Source organism: Macrobrachium rosenbergii, chromosome 2 (genome assembly GCF_040412425.1).
Source record: "Macrobrachium rosenbergii isolate ZJJX-2024 chromosome 2, ASM4041242v1, whole genome shotgun sequence".
NCBI lineage: Eukaryota > Metazoa > Arthropoda > Malacostraca > Decapoda > Palaemonidae > Macrobrachium > Macrobrachium rosenbergii.
In genome coordinates, this window is record NC_089742.1 from 40,014,051 (window position 1) to 40,039,144 (window position 25,094).

General features: G+C 35.5%; 1 protein-coding gene across 4 annotated transcripts; it reads right to left on the minus strand.

Annotated features, from left to right (window-relative positions):
* Positions 1-25,036, minus strand: LOC136845601 (luciferin sulfotransferase-like). 4 transcript variants are annotated; one of them, XM_067115779.1, is made up of 5 exons: positions 24,938-25,036; positions 2,565-2,748; positions 2,196-2,375; positions 1,337-1,617; positions 1-948 (listed from the first exon to the last, which is right to left on the minus strand). In XM_067115779.1, the coding sequence occupies exons 2-5, from the start codon at positions 2,634-2,636 to the stop codon at positions 744-746; spliced, it is 738 nt and encodes a 245-aa protein (XP_066971880.1). In that variant the 5' UTR covers positions 2,637-2,748; positions 24,938-25,036; the 3' UTR covers positions 1-743. The 4 variants fall into 4 exon arrangements, with proteins under 4 accessions (XP_066971880.1, XP_066971885.1, XP_066971867.1 ...); XM_067115784.1 differs by lacking the exon at positions 24,938-25,036 and adding an exon at positions 15,558-15,678; XM_067115766.1 differs by lacking the exon at positions 24,938-25,036 and adding an exon at positions 15,494-15,653.
* Positions 25,037-25,094: the final 58 nt, after the last annotated feature.

Sequence of the window (25,094 nt, forward strand, 5' to 3'; positions counted from 1 at the left end):
TTTGTAGTTTTTATTTATTATAAAAATAGCTGAACGTCACGGGGTTCTGATCGGAGAGAGTGTCCCCTGGGTTCTCTCTCTCTCTCTCAGTCATATAACTAGCACCTTATATGGAACCCATGAAGATAGTTACCAAGTATTGCGTTATCAATTAGAAGAGCAATACCCGTTTAAACCAAAAGCGATATTAACATAAATACCACATGATAAAACCAATATACATTCTGCAATTAGTTATAACAATGATACGATAATGTGTATCAACACTACTTTACATACGGGTGCACTCCCGGTCATGTGACCACTGAATGGTTTCCCGCGCCTTGTCACTATGCCAAAGTTGAGAGACAAGGGAGCACCAGGGTCACAGAAGTCAGCATGTCAGTACACAAACACTCAATTCACTAGATAACCTCAACAAAAACCTGGCAGTTATTTCTTTATCATTCTATAAAAGGGCTCCTGACAAACAAGAAGCAAAATCATAGATAGGGGCAAGAGCGTGACACCTCTTCAGACATGTTGGCAATACCATTTGGCCAACACGCCGTAATGTACTTAGGATCGAGTGCAGGGTCCTGTATGTGGGGAAATGTCTTAGGCTGATGGAGGGAATGTGTCAGGTTATGTAAATTGTTATACTAAAGAAAAAAAAAGTTTGGCTCTCATATTTTATTTCTTAAACATGGTCAAAGCAATGGGTTGTACTCCACTCAGAATTTCCAGTTTGCTAAAAATTGTTTTTATGAGACATATCTGAAGGCAGGGTCCACTTTCACAGCATTTTCCTTGATCCAAGCATCCACCTGCGCATCAAGTTCCGGCGGGAATTGTCCCTTCGATGATCCCACTTGTCCTGTGTGAAAGAAGGACCCTTTGAAGCTTACGAAACTGGGGGCCATTGTAGGATGCTCTTTCATGTTGTTGAATGTGGTGTGCTCTGCTACCCTGTGGAAGTGATCATAACTTCAATGATACATTTATTTGTGCACAAAGTCGCTGAGTATTTTCATGATATTATGTCCAAATATCGTATTACATTTTGCAGCACCCCTTCTCTCTGACTGTGAGCTCACCTCTCTGAGATCACTCAGTCGGCCTTTATTATAACAAGTGATTCTGTTTCTGTCTTTTCTTGTCTGTTGAACTTAAAATTCTCTATTTACCTCACATCACCTTCAGGCTATCTTTCAGCTCTGTTGGGCAACCTACCTCACTCTGTTCTACTAACGCAACACCCCAAACCAAGGCAGTCTGCATATTTTGAAGAAGCTACAGTATATATTCTCAGAGTATTCGCCAGGAGAATGGCCAAGAAAGCAATGCAAGTATTTACCTCTTTAGCTGATCCTCGGTAAGATTCGTTCCCAAAAATACGTTCAGTTTCTTCAGTTCTGACATGATATCCGCTTTCATATCCTCATAGAACATGATGTGCAAGTTCGGATGGTCCCTCCTTTTCCAAGTCTCATTGACGTGATGCCAGTAACTTCCATGGACTGCTCTCCCAGTTAAAAATGTCTCTACTATAAACTGAAGATCGGCACTTCCAAACTTGTTGTTGAATACGTATCGAGAAAACAAATTGTCCTTTGGGTGACGCATCACAGAAACGACCTGTTTTGGAGAAGTTGTTTGAGCTTCTAATTTAGAAAACGGAGAGGGACAAGGAAAGAGGAGAAAAGTAATAGACAAGCAAGTTCCTGATGTAATCAAGAGTATTTAACCCCACTGCAAAGCCACACGCATGGAGAGGTGGAGTATTGTGGTTTAAACCTCCAACTAGGAAGGGATTAAAATGTTAAATGGGAAAGAAATTGAAAGAACCTACTAATTCAGATGTAAGAAAATATTTCGTTCAGGTATTCTTAGGTTAGTGCACAGATTTAGTTTAACAACTGACAAACACAATGAAAAAATCGTCATTACTTTTAGATAAAAATCCCTTTCTTTTATGAATCCTGCGCATAGCCTTGAATCTGTTGTGGTACTTGAATATTATGGAAAACCAAGACTTGAGACGTTCCGTTGTGCCACAGTAAAAGACAAGACAAGAAATGGCAATAACTTAGTCTATGGTCTTGTACAGGTAGGATACTTAACCATTATCATGAGCTTACAAGCTTATTTAATTAATACTAATTTAAGCCTCTTTCTTTTTTCATACAAGGGAAATCACATTATTGTTTACTAACTTTACATTCATCAAGGACATCAGGATTCTGGAGATCAAAAGGCAGATGACTCCATATTAAGCGACGCCCTTTTTCCAGGGCTGCCAACTGTAAGACTAGACCATCTTCTTCCTTTGCGTCTGGACACAGATTTTTCAGCTTTTCCCTGTGGCCGTGTTCTTTGAAAGAGTGAACAAAATCCTGGAATATAGTGAAAAACAGTGAATATTCCTTAAATTCAAGACTACATACGAGAATAAAAGGATCATTGTAAACTGTACACTGTGTACCTGCAAAAAGACAGGAAATGAGAAACGCACAATAATAGAGAGAGAGAGAGAGAGAGAGAGAGAGAGAGAGAGAGAGAGAGAGAGAGCTGTTTAAACTCACATTATCAACATAGAAAACTCTGCTATTGAGACTCTCTGTCATTGCTCTCTCCAATTCGCCTATGTGCGTCATGGCCCAGATGATTCCGGCTGTCCAAACCGTCCCACTTTTAGGAAAAGTGAACAGGCAGATATCGTCTCTCCTGTACTTGAAGTTGTAGATGATATTGGCAAAACTTTTGTAGCTGTAAAGAGATAAATATTATTTCAGCTACTTTCCACAGAGCTCCTAGGTCTTTCAAAAGTATGTTGATAGAACAGGTGTACAAAAATAAGTACCAATTTACAGGTTCTAGAGCTTCCTTTAGTTACTGAATGAACTACCTCTCGATGTTATCAATGTCATAGCCAAGCAGCAACTGAAATTGAACTGATATGCAGTATTGTCAGATGTGTGAGCAGAAAAATGGACAAACACCTCCCAAAAATATGACAGAACAGGACACACGCATTTTTTATATATTTCCTCTTCCTTATTGATAGTTTAATATTTATGTGTGTATTCTTATTTTAAGTCACCCTCCACTCTTCCAAAAATTGTTTTTGAATAAGAAAAATCAGAATTGTAGTATGGTAATGATAATTACTAGCACAACGAAAGTACTAGACTCGTCTGTAGCTTATTTGTACGAGGATATGATTAAAAACACGATCACATAAGTTACTTACCTGTCTTAATACCGAATTGATAAAATTTCCTCGAAAGAATCAGCTTCACAGTCTTCATCGTCATCAGGCACTGTAGATGTGCTAGCAGAAACAGACACAGCTGATGTACCTACTAGCTTCTCCATTTTCTCCAAATGCTGTTTCCTTCCTCTTATACATTTGGCTTGTGAAAAGAAACAGCATTTTATTGCTTACTTCAAAGCTTCGGCAGCAAATTCCTTTACGATGTAGATGTGTTCTGATTCTAAGAGTGGCCTCAAGAGAACTTGTACTTTGCCTGTTTCTTACTGTGGTTTAAACATTTGTTACATGGGAAAACATCCGTTCAACAAAAGATGCACTGAGAGGAATACAGTAGGAGTTCAGTGCAATAATTGTCAGTTCTTCATAACATTTTTCTCTAATTGCATTTTCATAACGCAATACATCCGTCCAAAATTTCACTGGGTCCGTAGGTATTGTTTTCAGTGAGATTTTTTTTCATACTGGTTGTCAACTTTATGCACACCAAAACCCTCCTCTCTTGCTAAGGGAAGATCATGAAATCTTGATTTCATTTGACAGAGACATTTCTCTGGACTAAGATATTTTATGCAGTTAATTTTCATAGTTGTTTTATCAAGCCCTTTATCAATCTGGTTTATGGCCTCATGCATAGAATTATGATAACACTGCTTAATTGCTAATTTCTTCTCAGAAGTAAGAGAGCTAGATTTCAAGTCATACTCAAACTAGTCCCCAAGTCTCTCATCACTAAATGACTGGGGCATCTGCCGCAGTCGGAAATCTATGTAGACTTTTTTGGAGTAAAAAGTTTCTTAGTTCTTCCAGTTCTGCAAATAATATGGTGGGATCTGGATTTGAGGCTTGGAAAGCAGCATTGAGAGTTTCAGAATTTTATATAATTGGGCAAGCAAAAGTTATTGAAATAGGACAGAAAAGGAATTTCCTCAGGTTGTCCTCTTTTCGTGAAAACTTGAGGTCAGCCAAATCTCAAAAAGGACACTGTCCTTGAAAGGACAGACCTGGCAACCCTGCTGATACCCTCCGAGAGTGCGGTAGGATAATGTCACGCATTATCTACGGTGCCAAGGGACGGGCGCATGGCCGAGTGATATTCTTAAAATGCATTGGCTTTTTATAGTATAGCCCAGGGCCGTCCAATTTGTTTAGTCTGAGGGCTACTCTTGAAAACAAAATTCACGGGCCACCTGTGTGTGTGTATGTATGTATGTATGTAATGTATGTATATATATATATATATATAGCATATATATATATATATATATATATATGTATATATATATATATAGAGATAATATATATATATATATATATATATACTATATATATATATATATATATATATATATATATATATATATATCATATATATATATATAATTGTCATGATGTGTACCAAGCACCTGGTTATTACACAACTAATCACAGCATTCAAAAATTTACCTCACTTCAGCCAGATACCTGAACTCCCATAACAATAAAAATTACAACTGAGTACTCTAAAGGTAACAGTGATTCATTAAAAAGCAAATTAATCACGTGAAGAATCAAACTAAATTTATCAAAACAAGTGTAAGGCATCAACAATTAAACAAGAAATATACTAGAGTAACAGGGCATCACTACATCAAACAACTTTAACTGTTTCCCTGGTCTTAATTCACTTAAGCAAAACTAAAGGAACAATACATGTTTATCACTCTACCTTATGCACACAAATAATCCCATTCACAGGCGATCAACAAATGAAACACTGTTTTTTTTTTTAATTTAAATACAAAAATTTATTTCTAAATTCAAAATTTATAATTAGAATTCACAATCTGAAGAAATTTACTATTACTTGAAATCAATACAAAATTTAATTAATTCTTATATTAAATTATTAAACAGAACTAAATCACAAAAACTTTAATTTATCCACTGAAATCAAGTTAATCAATAAAATTAAACTAATAAAATTATAAGATTTGAAAAAATCTTAGTAAATGAAAATAAATCAAGTATGCAATGCTAAATTATCAAGAAATATTTAAAATGATAAGTAAATAAATGTCAAATCACCAATATATAAAATATGAAAAATCAAGAGATTGCAAACACAAGAACACACAAAAATACACAAAAAATTTACCAAAAACAATTTCACTTAGGCAAAAATTTTGCAGTATACCTTATTATACCATGGTAATGATAATAAGTAAAATTCACTTTACCTTACACAAGCTTGTGAAAACTTTCACAAAATCACCTGAAATGCAGCTGCTTGAGATTCACAAAACACTTTTTTGTTAGGCACCATTCAGATCTCAAAAGCTAAGATTAATACCAGTGACCACACAAATATTTTACGTTAATTTCTCTCTTTTGAAGAAAGAAAGAGAGAGAGAGAGAGAGACCTTACCTTACAGACCTTACAATTCGTTCGGGTTGCCCCAGGTCCTCAGTGTGGCGCCTTTGATGTCTACCAGAGGTTGCTAACGCATCTTCCGGTATATTTTGCATCTTCCAGTCTTGGATGGTCTGGGATGCATCTTAGATATTTGTCGAGCTTATTCTTAAACACATCTACTCTCACTCCTGTTATGTTCCTCAGATGTGATCGATTGAGACATATGCATTTACTCTCAAAAAGTTACACGTCTTTACCAGAAAATCGTATGGGATGAAGCTCTTAATGAAATCTCAACATGATCAAAACAGATGACAACTGGCCAGTCACAAATGGCACACTTTCAAAACAAGACAAAGAACCAAAGTTGGTTTATTTTTCTCGTATGAGACAAAACCTTAAACAATTCGATTGCCATTCCCTCGCTTGTTAACGCATTATCTTTCGCGATGACAACTGTATCAAAACATGATATACGAAATCATGAGTACAGAACACTTGTTGCTGGGGGACAAAATGTGCGATCACATACTACATTATTACTAAAACATATTACTAATTCTAAATCACGCTGTTAAGTTACCCAAATCACCAACTCTTTTGAGATTTGATTACACTACATACAATATTTCAACAATTATTATCATTACACATAATACATCATAACTAGAATAGTAAACATATAAAAATCATGGAAAGATATACATATTAAAAGACAACATCATGAAATTCCTCCCCCCAAGAAGATTAGTTATCCCAGGTTTGAATCCAATGATTCACAATGGTATAAATAATCTGCAGTTACATTGTCCTTCCTAAAAATGTTTTCTATCTTTATACAAGAGGGTCACAAAATCAGTTGGGAGCTACTATGGCTGAGAAACTCGGACAGAATCGGTGATAAAATCCAGCCATGCCCAAAAATCCTTGTAGTTTTTTGAACACTTTCCTTAAAATCTTCAGATGTTCTTCCCATGTATTAGAATAAATCACAATGTCATCATCCTTCTATGGATCCAAGCAGTTGATCCATCACTTGTTGGAATGTTGCAGGTGCATTCGTCAGACCAAATGGAAAAACAGTGTATTGATAGTCCAAAAGGAGTAATGAAAGCTGACAGCAACTTAGCATCTTCATCTAAGGGAATTTGATAATAATCTTTCACCAAGTCTATCTTGGAAACAAATTTGGCTTGCCCAATATTATCAAGTAGTTGATCAATAAGAGGCAAGGGATGATTGTCAACCACACTTATAGAATTCAGTTTCCTATAATCAGCACACATCCTAAATGAGCCGTTTGGTTTCTTCACTAACACTATAATGACTTGAACTGGGTTCTGCTAATCCATGCTGCAACAAATATTCAACTTCTTCCTTCAAAACATCTCTGCAAAAAGGTGATAAGCGATATGCTCTTTGTTTAAAAGGTTTTCCATCTTCTCTGATCTTTATCTCATGCTTTGTCAGATCGGTACAGCTAGGTACATCTGCAAAAATTTCAAGGAAACTTCTAACCACCTCACTTAATTCACCACTTTGCTCAACATTCAGATGTTTCAATTTATCCTCTAAATTTTCCAATACGGAAGAATTGTTCATTTTGCTTTCAGCTCCCAATTTGTAGCCATCATCGTCCTCTGTAGATGAAGTTGTCTGTGTTACTGACACTGTTTCAGTTTTAGTCTGAGAAGTAAGGTTTCAGTTTCAAAAGATTCACATGTATCTTCCTCTGTTGTTTCCTTCTTCCTGGTGTTTCAGTCACATAAGTTCGATCACGTAACTTCTCTATTATCCTGTAAGGACCTTGAAATTTATTGGTAAGGGGAAATCTTTTCACTGGTAAGAACACTAGAACTTGCTGTCCTACTCCAAAACTTCTTAGTTTAGTCTTAGCATCATATCTCCCTTTCATTCTCTCTTGACTTATTTTCAGGTTTTCTAAAGAGAATTTTCTAATTTCTCTTAACCTTTTCCTCAAATTCTTCACATATTCTCCTTGGATTTCCTCCCCAATTCTCTGCAAGAATTGTCGATGGACCTCTCACATCTCGACCAAAATCATCTGACTAAGTGAACATCCAATACTTTCTTGATAAGCATTCCTTACATCAAATAACATCAAGGATAAACCAGCATCCCATTCTTTTTCTGATCCATAACAATACTTAGTTAACATACTTTTCAGTGTCTGGTAGAACCTTTCCAAGGATCCTTGAGTCTCTGGATGATAAACAGTTGATAACTGTTGTTTCACTCCTAACAAGTTCATCACATCCTGGAACAATTTAAGGCAAAGTTCGTTCCTCTATCACTTTGCACAATTTCAGGTATTCAAACTTGGAGAAAACTCCACCAACTTCTCAGCAATTACCTTTGTGCCCACTTCTGGCAGGAATCACCTCAGGATACCTTATCACTGGACACATTAATTTAATAGATATTCATTTCCTTTCTTTGCTAAAGGGTTCGCATCTAACTTCTAAGGGTTGTAGGGGCTTTGAAAGTTTCATTCAGGTTTTCCAGCTATCTGGCAGGTGTAACATTCTCGACAGAACCTGCTAACATCCTTGTGAATTCCAGGCCAGAAAAAATACTTCACAATCTTCTCAACAGTCTCCCCGATTCCCATAAGTCCAGACTCGTGAGCTACTGCTACCACTTGCTTCCTCAATGGATGTGGAATCAAAAGTTGATGATATTCACCCCACTCAGCATTTCCTGGTATATCTGCAGGTCGATGCTTCCTCATTAGCAATCCTTCCTTTAGACAATAACTGGTATGAGTTTGTTGCATCTCTTCTTAATCAACAACTCTAAAGAACAAATCAGCCAATGTTGTATCCTTTATTCTGGCAGTTCCATTAGCTTCTCTCTACACTTGACCAACTTCAAGGCTGAACTCTCAATAGGGAAAATTCACTCTCTTGGAACACTCTTTAAGCTCAAAAGATCCTTCACTTTGGGAAATCCTTCTGAAAGTGAATTCTCAGACTCTTCACTTGCAGATGTCCTTCTCTTCATAACTCCCCAGATGTAGTTTGCATACTTGGAAACAGGAGGCATTATTCTTCTCTAAATCTACTGTAGGACTAATCCTCAACGGTTTGTCTGTCACTATAGGACATGGAACAAACAGTGCACCACCAACTTCATTACCCAGTAAAACATGCACGCCTTCAACAGCTAGTGAGTCCTTTACAGCAAAATCAACATTCCCTGTTACCAATTCACATGACAGGTGCAAACAGCATACAGGGGTTACCTCTTCTCCTATACCCTTCAAAATAGCTGAATTTCTGGTAAGATTCTTCTCCAACTGTGGATGAGTACCACGAGCTACCACACTATGGTTACTCCCCATATCATGTAATACCTTGACTGGTACCTGCACACTCCCCCCTTGAGTTGCCAGCGTACCTTCATAGATATATGGTTAAAAGCCTCCAAGCTGCTCAGACACTCACTGCTTGAGGTTACATCTCCACTGGTTGCTAAACACTCTGCTTGTTTAGTCTCAGTCTTCCCAACTATCTCAGCCTTCCCCACACTGCTCTTCATAGTTTGTTTCACCTGGCTACCTTTGACCACTTGACCAACTGGCTTGGTCTGCTGTTGTGTCTGATAACAATCTCGACTGTAGTGTCCTGCTCTTCCACACTTGAAGCAAACATTAGTTTTCTGTATCTTTCTTGAGAAACTGGATGATGAGGACTTGACATTCGATTGCTGAGGTGTATTACCTGACTTTGTACTGGCATTGCTACTATAGAAGGATTCCCAGTTGTAGTGTTCCTGAAATTTGGATGAGACCTAAAATCTGTGCATTGTGGGTTCTGGTACCTGACATTATAATTCCTTTTGCTACTTATAATATCATAATCTTCACTCAGTGTAGCAGTTTTGTCAAGTTTCTTAACCTCTCTTGCTCTTAATTAGGCTCTTATGTGTTCAGGAATTCCTCTAAGATATTGCTCTAGGACTACTAACTCCTCAAATTCGTCCATAGATTTAACTTTAGCAGCCTCCAGCACATCGTTTAAAACATCTTACTTTGTAGGCATAATCCAAGAAAGTCATCTTGTCATCCTTTCTCAAAGATCTCGATCTTTCATTGTAATATTCAGGGGTCATCTGGTAAACTTGTAGCACATTGTGTTTGAGTACCTTGTAATCTTTACACTGATCTGCTGATAAGACTCAATAGGCACTCCATCCTTTACCAATGAGAACACTCTGTAACAAGACTGACCATTTATGTTCTGGCCATCCCATACCTGAAGCCACTTTTCAAAGTGATCAAAAAACTCATCAGGAGCTTCTTCTGTAAATTTTGGATTAACTTCTGCACTCTTACCACATTAAATACAGGCTCTTGAGTACCTTGGATACAGTTAGACAGTGTTACAAGTAATGTGGATTGAGCTTCTATTAATTTCATCTCTCATAATCTTCTTGCTTCCTTGCTCTTCTCTTTTTCTCTTTCTCTTTCTTCTCTTGCTCTTGCTGCTTCTTCTTTTGCTGCTCTTTCTTCTTCTCTTTCTTTTCTTTCTCTTTTCTCTCTTGCTTCTTCTGTTTCCTGATCTGTTTTCTCCATTTCTTCTCTTTCTCTTTCTGCCAGCATTCTCAGCTTAATCAAACTTTTTTCTCTTTCCTCTCTTTCTTTTTATGCTTGTATTTTCAGCTTAATCAGGCTTTCTTCTGCAGCAATGCGTCTAAGCTCTACTTCTACATCACTTTTCTCTTTCTTTTACTCTTGCTTATTCATAAATTCTGCCTCAGCTGCATTCAACAATTCTTGTGCCTCTCCTAACTCCTCATTTGTTTTACCAGAGTCCACCAATGCTTGGATTGCAATACATCTGATTTGTGCCTTAATCATACCACTAGACACATTACTCATACATGCCACAGCTAAATCAGTCCACTATGCCTTAGTCAGGTTGGATTCAGATAACTCTTGGATGGAAGGCGCTGCTAAAAACTTCTTCACATTGAACAGAGCCATTTTCTCTAAGTTACTCAACTAAATAATTCACAATACAAAAACAATTATGTGGTCACTCCTATCAAAATATATCCCTAACACCACCAGTGTAAATCATAAACCAGACTGCTATTTTGTTTTGTTCCCGGGTTTGGGTACCAAACTCTTACTGTCATGGTGTGTACCAAGTACCTAGTTATTATGCAACTAATCACAGAATTCAAAAATTTACCTCACTTCAGCCAGATACCTGAACTCTCATAACAATAAAAATTACAAATGAATACTCTAAAGGTAACAGTGATTCCTTAAAAAGCTTATTAATAATGTGAAAAATCAAACTAAGTTTATCAAAACAAGTGGGAGGCGTAAGGGCGTCAAACCGCCTCTCCGTTCCTTGTGTTTCGCTCTACATTTGTACATTAATCATGTTGTATTTGTCACTTGTTATTATTTCAGATTCTTTATGTATCTCATTATATGTATCATTCTATGGCCTATTCACTGATATATATATATGCCATGTTCACGCACCAAAACACGGGAAAATGCGCCGTGTTGAGTCCGTTAATGGTGCTGATTGTTGTGCCAAAATGTCCCCTTTGTTGGGTATGCTGTATTTAGTCCGTTAATGGCACGGTTCCCGCCAGGGAAGGAGCTATCAGAGACCTAAACTTGACGCCATGTTTAGTCCATTAAAGCCTCTCTGACAATAGGTTGCGGCCGTAGTTATTCCGTTAATGGCTGGGCCAAAACTGTCACTCCAGGGTCACCAGTGTGAGGTTCAAGAAAGGTCAGAAGCGAGGACTGATGGTTAATTAATTCACTCAGATAATTATAATGTGGAAAGCAGATTTAAAGGTATTGGGCAACCTGATTACCCCGATTTCCAAAAGAAAATTGTGTTGGTTGCAATGACATAATATGACATATACAGAGCATTACAGAACATGTACAAGGCAAATATATATCAGTGAATAGGTTAAAATGATACATATAAATAAATAAAGAATCTGAAACAATAACAAGTGACAAAAATCATGATTAACGATAAATGCAGAGCAAAACACAAAATACACGGAAGGTTTGACACCTTACAGAAGTATCAACAGTTAAACAAGAAATACACTAGAGTAAAAGGGCATCACCCCATCAAACAACTTTAACTGTTTCCCTAGTCTTAATTCACTTCAGCAAAACTAAAGGAACAAACATGTTTATCACTGTTTTTTTTTTTAAATACAAAACTTCATTTTTAAATTCACTTTATAATTAGAATTCACAATCTGAAGAAATTTACTATTACATGAAATCAACACAAAAATTTAATTAAATCACAAAAACTTTAATTTATCACAAAATTAAGTTAATCAAGCAAAATTTAAACTATTAAGAATTACTCAAGATTTGAAAAGAAAATCTTAGTAAATGAAAATTGAATCAAGTATGCAATGTTAAATTATCAAGAAATATTTAAAATGCTAGGTAAACAAATGTTAAATCACCAATACATAAAATGTGAAAAATCAAGAGGTTGCAAACACAAGAACACACAAATATACACAAAAAATTTATCAAAACAATTTCACTAAGGCAAAAATTTCTCAATATACCTGATTATACCATGGTAATAATAAGTAAAATTCACTTCACCTTACACAACCTTGTGAAAACTTTCACAAAATCATCTGAAATACAGCTGCTTGAGATTCACAAAACATACTTTTTTGTTAGGCGCCGTTACACACTTTTCCTACATTCAGATCTCAAAAGCTAAGATTAATACCAGTGATCACACAAATATTTTACATTAATTTCTCTCTTTTGAGAGAGAGAGAGAGAGAGAGAGAGAGAGAGAGAGAGAGAGAAAACCACACAAATGGTCTCTAAAATCAGAATGAACAAACTTTAGGATTCCAGCAAGAAATGCAACAGTCAGATGAAGTCATTACCAGAGCACAACGTGTTGGGGCCAACTAGCGCGTTAGAACAATATGTGATCAGAGCAATGCAGTCTTACCAAACATGACGTAATCGATTGAGACGTGCATTTACTCTCAAAACGGCACACGTCTCTACCAGAAATTGTATGGGACAAAGCTCTTAACGAAATCTCAACATGATTAACACAGACGGCACCTGGCCAGTCACAAATGGCACAAAACCTTACACAACTCGATTGCCATTCCATGTTGTCTTTCGTGATGACAACTTATCAAATCACGACATACGAAATCATGAGTACAGAACACTTGTTGCTGGGGGACAAAATGTGTGATCACATACTGCTTTATTACTAAAACATATTACTAATTCTAAATCACGCTGTAAAGTTACCCAAATCACCAACTCTTTTGAGATCTGACATTACACTACATACGATATTTCAACAACTATTATCATTACACATAATAGATTATAACTAGAACAGTAAACATATCAAAATCATGGAACGATATACATATTAAAAGGCAACATCATGAAAATATGTATATGTATATATTACACAATTTAGGAATAAGAAATTGACAAACTTTTCTTTGTAGTTATTGGTTTTATAAGGAATATTTCTTTTATTCAGGATAAGCGGTAAATCTAATTTTTATGATATAAAACAAGAGAAATATACTTTTACTTATTTTTTTTTATTGTGGGCCACTTTCAAAATCAAACTGGCCACTTTTGGCCCACGGGCATGGGGTTGGATGGCCCTGGTATAGAGTAATTGTCTTTACATGCCTTTGCTTAGGCCTAGTGTTTGTCTGACCAAGAATTAATCCTTGGCCCTTCCGACTAAAAATACAAGCTTAACTTCTTCATAAATTCTAGCCCTTAAAAAGATGCTTAGAATTTAATTTACAATGTGTCATTTTTTGCGACATGTGCTGTAGCATCATTTCTCTAAATCATCCATGCGATCTTGAAAACAACCACTTTCTTTTTACGACGAATTAAATCACATCCTATCAAATTGCTAATGAAAGATGGTTTAATATCCACAGTCCTGAATTCTAACTGTTTATTTGAGTAATGTCAGGTGTAGATAAGAAAAACCAACAACGGGGGAACATGGGTAGCACATGATCGGATGATATCGATGGCTTATTGATTGTGATAACTATCAAACTTTCTTCAGTAACCATATTTGCAAGTTTATATATACAAACAACACTCGTCCTTTTTTATATAAATCATAAACATGCCGATTTGTATCGAAAATATACCAACACAAGCACAAGAAGGAAAAGCTTTATATCAAATGCAAACAGACGATGAGTGTCGACAAAAAAATTGATCCATTTTTTCTCCAATCCTTCACAACGTTCAGGATAAAGCGAGGGGGAGGGTTAAGCAGGCGGCTGAGTTCGTGGTTCGCCAGTTTCCCCGTAAATATGTTCAGCATTATTTGTGTCCGGCGAATTGCCTGTGTTGTCTGTGTCGGCAATGTCAGAGAGGCTCTTTTACATATTATAATTCACGTACCTCCTTTAGTTAAATAACCCATGCATAAATTTTGAAAAGGAACAGAGGTGACGACGAGACATGCAGAGGGGCAAAATTTGTCTTTCTCGAGGGCATACCATTAAGGTAAGATAAGCACTCTCCATGTCGTCACCTCCCCAGCCAAATTGTTCATTTTAAAGTCAAGAGCCGGTTCCTTTGGTATGCTAAATTAATCCCTTCACATTTTTGCCATTCGGGGCTTGCTGTAGTCAATGTTCATTTAAAGTGTAGCTTGATTGTTCGAAAATAAGTTTGTACAAAATTGTAGCTTTTAGTCATGTTTTTTCGAGTTTTGTATAGCTTTCAGCATTGTCTCTTGCAGCCGACCGCGTGGTCCTTGTGTGTTAATGTATGTTAAATTTAATTAGTTATTTTTCTTAAATAAAATTGTAAAACCCTGCCTGATCTTGATGGACCTTCGCTTCTATGTTTGCCTGTAGTGCCCTTCAGGCCTTACCATCCCAGTCCCATGCCATCAGGGACTTAGAACCTCCCAGTCGTGGGGAAAATTCGCGACAATGAGCGTCCAATAATTATGATTCATCGGTGGCCGGTAATAAAGTCACGGGAAAAAAAGTCACATTAATTTTGTCTTTTGTTTATGCATTTACAGTAATCCCCATCGGGCTTGTAATAAACATGCCGCAAAGGTGGATACATACCGTGTTAAAACCATGTGTCGGTGCCTCTCGGATGTTACTAAAAGTTCGCATCGATTGTCACAGAGGCGTTAGCTATCGTACTGCATGGGGTGCAGTTATCTAATCGGGAATTTTCCAATATTCGAGAGCATGCGAAAAAATGCAAAATAAACATTGAATGTAATCAGTTTAAAATTCTGTCGAGGGCTCGTACTCCTCATCTGCAGCAGCTGGCAATCCTCGAGTCTCTTTAAAACAGGCAGTTCCGAAGTAAAACAATCAAACTGCCTCCACCCCGCTTTTCCTAGCACGAGTTCCCCATGGTCTTTGACAAAGGTGGATGCATACCGGGTTAACCTACATCAGAAGGTGTGAGGGTTCATTGTATATATACAGTAAGCGTTCAATGTATTGCTGGAGAAATATTTTGCCTCTTAATCACCATACACCTACGATAACGAGGAATTTTGGATTTTAAATTGTTAGATAATTATCAGTAGCAGTGCAAAGGCATAATTGTTTCAATAGTTCCACATCGTCACTAGACTCCTTCCCCACGCCATTGACAAGCACGAACGAGCAAACAAGCTTATTTTCCTCTGTGCAGCCATTGGTGGACAGAAAACTACTTAAGCGTAACACTCAACCAAACATACATAAGAAAGTAATCCTTTTTGTTTCGCAAGAAAAACTAAATTGCGGTATTTCCTTACCTAATCGGCAGGGTCGTATTACCTGGTTTAACGAGTACCAGCTTTCCGTAATGCAAATAATTACCCTGGTCTTCATAGGTGACGGGAATTTCTCTGTGTGTGGTCATGGGTAGTCTTAATGGCTCGTTCTGTACGGGAGAAATGATCGTAACCGACGAGTGCTTGGATCATCGAAAACCTCCCCGATTGTCTGATAATGACTCCCGCTTTTTTCTCTCTCTGATGATTATTCTTATAATTCTGCCTTTTGATAACGAGAGCCGAGACTCGCTCTCCCTCTCTCTTTATCGCAATGTGTATTTTACATGACTTGAATTTATATTTTCATTCAAAGTTTTGACTGGTGTCGTTGGGGGCGACTGTCGAGGCTAACATCTTTTATGAATACACAAATCATGTTGATACACTCTGAGAAGATAATGCTTTTTATTATTGTTCCATCGTTTTAACAATGTAACTTCTACTGTGAAATAACAAATATCCATATGTACAATCGGCAAGGAAAGTGAGGATACAGTTTTTTTAAATCTTCGGACATATATTGCTCAATAATGCGACATCTGGCAACTTTAGAAAGGTGAGTAGCTTCAATCTTATTGTGTTTGTTTTTTGCTTGACCTCCTATAACTTTCAAGCATATTCTACGGTTCTGAAATCATTGATACTTAAATGCAGTAGTAACCTTTACAGTATTCGTTCAAGTTGTAATTTGCAGCGACAGTTCCGAGCAAAATAAAAAATTTTCGACATGACCTACCAAGTAACCTTACACAAATGAATTTATGACAAAAAATGAACAGGAATGCTTGCATAATCGAACGCGATCTTCCATAATGAAAATCAAGAGTTAAATTTGAGCAATGTCCAACGAAAAACGTGGGAAACAATAAAGGAACGAATTCAATGTTATGATGAGAGAGAGAGAGAGAGAGAGAGAGAGTTAGAGAGAGAGAGAGAGAGAGAGAGAGAGAGAGTTGCTGTTGTGTAAGCCCTGGCCTATATGTAGAGCTACTTGATTTCATTATTTTTTTCTTTTTAGAGATTGAGCGATACTAGATTTGTAAAGTATGTTTTAGCAATGGGGAGAGAGAGAGAGAGAGAGAGAGAGAGAGAGAGAGAGAGAGAGAGAGAGAGAGAGAGAGAGAGAGAAACTATGGCAACGTCACAAAACGTTAAAACATGTATGTCTAAAAATTAAAGAAATTATCATTACCTCGTATGATGATGCAATAATAAGCCTGTTCATAACGGAAAACGAGTAAATATTGCCGTTCTCATGAACAGTACTACACCGAGATATCCACACACTATCTTTTAGATCTCTATGAACGAAGTCATCTGAGAAATTCTGATTATTCGGACATGCATAGTGTTTTCAAGTATCTGAACGTTTTTGCTTTGCAGATTTAACATATTATATGATATAATTTGCATTGTATTTTCATATTCTAGAGTAAATTTACCGAGATTATGTGTTTTCTGTAAGAAAAAAAAAATAAAAATTCGATGAACGAAATCAAATGAAAACTGTATCCTCACTTTTCTTGCCGAGTATACAACTCTTATACTTGACGTGAACCCCAACTTCAAAAAAAAAAAACGTAGACCGTTGGGTAGGTGTGAGAAGTTTACATAGTGGCTGTTTATACTTGACTGGCGTCGCAGTAGGTTTGATGAGCCTGGAGGTCCACACCAAGCCTCCTATTTTCCTTTTACATCTTACCAAACTTGTAGACAACTCTAGAGCAAGAAGCAGTTCTGAATAAAAAGCCAGTTTTATCTAGAACAGTGATTTCCAACCTGCGACCCTTAGATGCTCGATGCAACTGAGGTTCAAGAAATGTCAGAAGTGAAAGACTGATTCTTTATTATGTTGTTTCAGATTTAGCTGGCCTTGTGCCAGCACGGGCTCTTGCTCCTAGAGCAGTCCGTAAATTCTTTATTATTCTCGACAGGTGTTTATAATGCGGAAAGCGGACGGGAAGGCAGCGGGCGACCCGAGGCACCCCGCTGCGTCCTTACACAAGTGTTGTTAACAGGCATAATAAGACATACTGTATATAGTGCGTTACATAACATGTAAAAGGCAGATATATATATATCGGCGGAAAGGCCGTACAATGATGCATACAATGAGATACATAAAGAATATGAAATAATAATAAGCAACATATATGACGTGATTAATGTACTGTACATATGAAGAGCGATACACAAGAATGGAGAGGTGATTTGACGCCCTTACTCGGCCTTCAGAGCAATATAAGAATAATGCTCTCTCTCTCCCCTAATATAATGATAATAATAAAGAAATCCATAAATAACTAAATCTCGTGTATTTTTCCCGTTATGTAATTCATGTAAGGAAAAAGTGCTGCAATCAAGCTCTGCTTTTACACCGAGCGCGATTTGAACATGTACATATACGTCGATGTTTCACGCCTGCCTGCGATCTAGACCAACGTAACCAAACAGTAGTAGGTGGATTTACCTTTGAAACGGCTTCCTTGCTCATTTTATCCCTCCTTTGTTTGAAACGGATCCCTTGCTCATTTTATCCCTCCTTTGTTTGTGTTTAAGTTTTTTGTCTTTGTAAAGCCATAATTCTTTTATAAATTCTTCCCTATTTTCAATTTCCCCTTTTAGCAGATCTGTATAAATAAAAGTATATTAGCTATCAAATTCCTCTTTATTTTCCTGATATGGTTGTTATACAAAACTGTATGTTTCTAATCTCATATGCTGGGCTGTAGAGTAATAAATGTTCTAAGTTTTCGTTTTTTTCCTCACAGCACAAACATTTTGTATCTTCCCCTTTTAGCCTATTCCTAATCTCTCAATTCTAGTGTGTCCAGTCTAGCCCCACCGATCAGCACTGTTTTTTCGGTGTTACCATACCAGGTTTCTTCTCTTATGTGTTCTTTATATTTTCTGTAGATTATTAATGTTGTCATTCATTTCTCTCTCCCATGCTGTTTTGTCCCAGTTATTTATTATTTCTTTTAGCTGCTTACCTTTTAAGCGATTCAATTTTACTGAAGTTTATGTTTAATTCTTTCATATACTCTTTCACTTGCAGAATCCACGGGGTTTTCTTGTTTTCATAATGATCCATGGTTATACAGGAGCCTATTTCCACCACTCTCAAGTGTATGTTTCAGACAGAACAGTTTATTCTTCAGATCTCTCGAGGCCCCTATTTCGGATCTTAATGCAGAACTTGCTGTGTATCTTGGCGCCTCCAGGACTGTTCTACAGTATATACTTGATTGTCTACCTTTTGTAGTTCATTTATGGTTTTCTTGTCAAGTGTCATGACTTCCATGGCATACGTGAAGGATGGCATTGCTAATCCTTTCCAATATAGTTTTCCTATTTTCACCCTGCTACAGCTTTTACTGATGACTGCGTTAGCCATATTTGCCATCTACTTTGCTTTAATTTGTGCCCTTTTTATCTATTCTCTGAAGCAGTCTTTCATGTTGCTGATCGTTACACCCAGGTATTTTATCTGCTTAACTATTTTTATTCTTTCTATGTGCTGCATATTTTCTACATCGTCAGTACTATGCCAATCGTTGAATATTAATATACAGTATTGCTTTTGTCTCTTTATATTTAGGCCACATGCGCTTGCTATTTCCATAAGGGTTTGTATTGCTTTTGTTATTTCATCAAGGGTGTGCCCTAGGATTAATCCATCGTCTGCATATAATAGTGCCACCCGTTGACTGAACTGTTCAGGTGAAGGGTCGAGGCTTTGCCTCTGTAACGGCGCCCCTGTCTCTTGAGCTCGATTTTGTCTAGCTTCGAATGTTTCATTGCTTTATTTTATTTTATCATTCTTTTCTACATTTGATCTCGTATGTTTCTCTTCTTTTCAATGTTGTTTCCACTAAAATGAAACTACCTGGTACTACTTTACTTATATCTCTCCGCTACCCAGTTCTTCGTTGGAAGGTCGGTACCATTCTCGGCTAGCACTTTGCAGGGCCCGCGTTCGAATCTCCGGCCGGCCAATGAAGAATTAGAGGAATTTATTTCTGGTGATAAAAATTCATTTCTCGGTATAATGTGGTTCGGATTCCACAATAAGCTGTAGGTCCCGTTGCTAGGTAACCAATTGGTTCTTAGCCACGTAAAATAAGTCTAATCCTTCATATGTGTTAGGAGAGCTGTTAATCAGCTCAGTGGTCTGGTTAAACTAAGGTATACTTTTAAAAAATCTCCGCTACTCTCGGCAAGTAACCGAAAAATTAAATATTGTGCATTCTCACAATAATGCAAAAAAAAAAAAAAAACTTCAGAAGATAAAAATTAAATTGGAGGTAACCGTAAAGAATATTTTTATAGGAATTTTTCTTGGAGGACAAATGAAGTATCATGTTACAAAATGCAGAGATATAAGATATATATATATATATATATATATATATATATATATATATATATATATATATATATATATATATATATATAAAGATAAAATCCATGAAGGAAACGGAAACACTGGAGTGCTGCGAGGCCTTCGACGCTATGGAAATCCTGTACTTAGCAGACTGAAGAAATATAAAAGTATGTTTACAAAGAAAGCTCATATAAATGACAGATGGGGATTATAAAGGAAACATATGTACCTGGAATCCAACACAATTGAAGAATTAGTAGAACTGCCAAAACAGGATTAAAACATTTAAGGAGGGGCTACAAAGGACTAGGATCAACCGTTCAGGAGCAGGGACAGGACAATTAAAAGACTATACAGGGTCGTGGCTGACCACCTAAAAATTTTTAGTACAATACAATACTTTTTTTTGTAAACAATAATAACTTTTTGCAAGATGAACATTTTTACAAATAAAAATTATATTAAACATACGAATACATAGAAAATATATATCAAGTAGCTAACTTGTAATTGTCAGTGATTTTATCTGTTTAGGTCATTCTTCTTGAACATTTTTCTAATACAGGGGTCCAAAACTTACTGATGGTGATGGCCAGGGCTAAGATTAAAAATTACAACTGGAAGTAAGCTGGATAATAGCGGACTCCAATAGATTTCTGAAGAGAAATGGATGGTAATAAACTGGTTATTCCATTAAGTTTACGTTAGAATTAGAAAAAGACAATTGCCTCCCTTTCTTAGATGTTTTAATACATAGAGAACCATTTCAATGTAAATTCAGTATTTATAGGAAACCAACCAACAACTTAACTTATGTCCATTTTTATTCAGGCCATCACCTCAACATCAAAATATCAATTTTTTCCTCTATGTTTTTATGAGCCTTGCATTGTCAGTCCTCAGTATTTGGATAAAGAAATTGAATACATAAGAAAAAATAGGGGACAGATTTATGTTATCCTTCACAACGTATATACTAGATATTTGTTATAACAAAGTCTACAAAAGTTTTATAGTGAAAGTAACATGAAGAAAGAAACCCATAAGAACATTCTTAGCTTGCCTTATTTTAGTGGTTTTGAAAACATAAAATCATTGTTAAAACCTTTTAATGTAAACTCGTTTTTTCTTATAATAACACACTCAAAAGAATGTTAATAAAAATAGCCTAAAAGAAAACAACAACATAATATATAAAATTCCATGGTTGGATTGCCTCTTTTATATTGGCCAATCTAGCAAAGATTTAGATGTACGTATTAAGCAACATAAGTATTCAGTCAAAACTGGAAAAGCATCCAATGCTATATTCATTCATTTAAGTGAAAACTCACAGGATAAATTGACTGAAAGTTCAGTGATTGCTTAGATCGAAAGATTTCTCTTCAAGAAATCTATTGGAGTCCGCTATTATCCAGCTTACTTCCAGTTGTAATTTTAATCTTAGCCCTGGCATGTATTATTTGGACCCCTGTATTAGAAAAATGTTCAAGAATGGCCTAAACGATAAAATCACTGACTTAATTACAAGTTAGCTACTTGATATATATTTTCTATGTATTCGTATGTTTAATATAATTTTTTATTTGTAAAAATGTTCATCTTGCAAAAAGTTATTATTGTTTACAAAAAAAGAGAATTATTGTATTGTACTAAAAATTTTTAGGTGGTCAGCCACGACCCTGTATAGTCTTTTAATTGTCCTGTCCCTGCTCCTGAACGGTTGATCCTAATCCTTTGTAAAAACCTCTTAAATATTTAATCCTGTTTTGGCAGTTCTACTAATTCTTCAATTGTGTTGGATTCCAGGTACATATGTTTCCTTTATAATCCCCATCTGTCATTTATATGAGCTTTGTAAACATACTTTTATATTTCTTCAGTCTGCTAAGTACAGGATATAGTCGAAAGGGCCTCGCAGCACTCCAGTGTTTCCGTTTCCCTTCATGGATTTTTTATCTTTATTTATATATTTCCATATTTTCGTGATTCAGTTATACATATATATATATATATATATATATATATATATATATATATATATATATATATATATATATATATATATATATATGTATGATATATATATATATATCATATATATGATATACCTGTATGTATGAATGTATGTATGTATATGTATATATATATATATATATATATATATATATATTATATATTATATACATATATACATATATATACTGTATATATATGTATACACATATACATATATATAGACATATTATTGTATATATATATATATTATATATATATAATATATATATATATATAATATATATATATATATATATATATATATATATATATATATATATATATATATATATAATATATATATATATATATATATATATATATGTATATATGTATATATGTATATATATATATATATATATATATATATATATATATATATATATATATATATATATATATATACTGATATAAGAAAACAAAGTACTTCTGGAAAATTATCAATATGCTTATCTAGAGTACCGTGGCTGATAAAAAAGTTGCTAGTCTGTTCTATACATATATCTATTTTTTAACTTTCACTGTACTACTTCACCTTTTGTTGAAGATGAAACATATTAATTTGACGCAAAGGCATGATAATGACATAACATGCTCTCATCTCTTAGGGCAAAATTTTCTACAAGGATTATTATGCTAAAGAAACTCATTTGAATTAAATCCTTTAAACCTACAAAGTAGCAAGATTATCTCAGGGACTGTGTTGTCTGCATCTTCAGTTACTCCTAATCATTTGAAAGGTGAGCAAGCATCAGCGTATCTACTTGGAAAAGGGAAAGGCTCAAGGTCTTTTCTGAGCAAGATAAAAAGAAATGATGGAAGTGAAACAATAAACCCGAGAGCCATTATGGATTATGTGAGAGAACATCTCGAAAATCTATTCAGGAAAGAAGAACGTGATGTGGTTATGCAGGATGAGTTCTTACAGCTCATATAGAAAGTCACAGGAGAAGAAGAAAATACAATATTAACAGAAACAGTCAGTGAGAAAGAAGTGCCAGATACCCTCCGGAGCACGAAAAATGGGAAAAGCGCTGGGACAGATGGGCTACTGGTGGAGTTTTATAGAAATTTCGAGAATATCATTAAACGAGATTAAATTGAAATGATCTAGTTTGTGTTCAGGAACAAAAATGTTTTAAAGATGAACATTGGTGTTATAGCCATCATACCCAAGGAAGGAGATTCAGAGATAGTTACCAACTGGAGATCAATAACAATGTTATATGTTGATTTAACAATTATAACAAATATGATAACTAAAAGGATTAAACATTGTTTACCTTTGATAATATCACAGGAGCAGTTTTATTGTGTTGAAAATAGATCAATTAGCAATTTGAACTTTATTTGAGATTTAATATTCTATGCAAATGAAAGTAGCACTGATGCAGCCTTGATGAACTCGGATTGGTCAAAGGCGTTGGATCGTGTCGATCACGAATTTTTATTTAGAATACTACAAAGTTTTGGGTTTGATGAATTTATTAATTTGATAAAAATGTTATATATAGATGCTGAAAGTGTATTTTGTATAAACGGTAATCTCTCTGACCCATTTCCTATCAATAAATCTGTAAGGCAAGGGTGGCCTTTATCTATGATATTATTTATTATTTATCAGGAAGTATTTTATAGAATGGTTAAGAAGAGGCTGTTTAATTATGCCTTAAGACTGCCTAATGAGGTTCATATATTATTGTTAGGTTATGCAGACGACTCAGTTATTGTTATTACTTGTGATAAGGCATTAGAGGAATGTTTAACTGTTGTCAAAGAATATGAGAACGCTTCAGGTGCAGTTCTTAACAGAGGCAAAACTTCTATTTTAGGCCTTAGTAACTGGAAAGAGAGAGAGAGAGAGAGAGAGAGAGAGAGTAGCATGTCCTGATCATGGTTTAAAAGTTTTGAACGGTTATTGTAAAATTTCAGGTATATATCATAATAATAGTTATCAACAAAGTCCAGATTTGAACCGGAAAGGCTTAGAAAGCAGCTTAAACAAAATCAAAAGTACCTTTCATAACTGAAAGTTAACAATGTTTCAAAGAGCAATAATACTGAATTGTAAAATTTTAGCAAAGGTATGGTATACAGTGCATGTTTGCCAGATTCCAGTGGAATATGTTAAAAGTATTCAAAAAAATATTTTTGAATATTTGTGGAACAGCACCTGTGAACCTGTTGCAAGGAAAACAATGTTTTTGCTGAAATTAAGAGGTGGTTGTGGAATTATTGATATTCAGTGTGAAGGCAAAATCCATCATGTTTAGTACTTTTCTGAAGTATTTAAAAGACAAGTGTTTTGGGCACCAAGTTACTGTAAAGTCAAAACCACCTTCCTCATAGAAAATGAAAAGTCGCTTTCAGGACTGTACTATTTTTACACCCAGTTTTTATGAAGGCACGATAAATGTTTTATGAAGCGATTATAAGATGACCTCGTATCCAGAGATAAACACAAAAGTTGTATATGAGCTTTTAATGAATAATGAGAAATGTGTTCTTAATACTGAAAATATATGCCCCTTATTTGGTTGGAAGCTAATTTGGAGGCATGTAAATAATAAGTCTATAGAAAAGAAAAGTAGGGAAATTTTGTTCAGATATGTACACGAAGTGTGGAGTACAAACGATAGATTAGCTATGATGAAAATATGAAAAAGACTGTTATTGTGGATGCATAGGAACTATTATGCATATGGTATATTTCTACCCTTTAGTTAAAAATTTGTTGGCTTGGCTTTTTTATTTACTGCATAAATGCTGTTCAAGTTAAATCCACAAAATTATTACATACCCCAAAATAAAATAAGTGGCTGTATGGGAAAAACCACCAAACTTTACTGCATTCAATTACCAAAACTCCACAAAGGAAAATATTATTTCTTAATTAACATTACCAACACATAAGCGATCAAAATATTCTGCCCAATACCAAATCCAAAATATCATATGGTATACCAATTATTACTCACAACAATAATTAGAGAAGTTCTCTACAAGCGCTAACGAGGCAGGAGCTGGGACGAGGCACACGGGTGAACGAGAACCCAGAGCAAGGGAAAACGTGAGGGGGAGGGGGAGTGAGGGGAAGGGGGATAGCGGGAGGAGTCGGTAGGTGGCTATTACAAG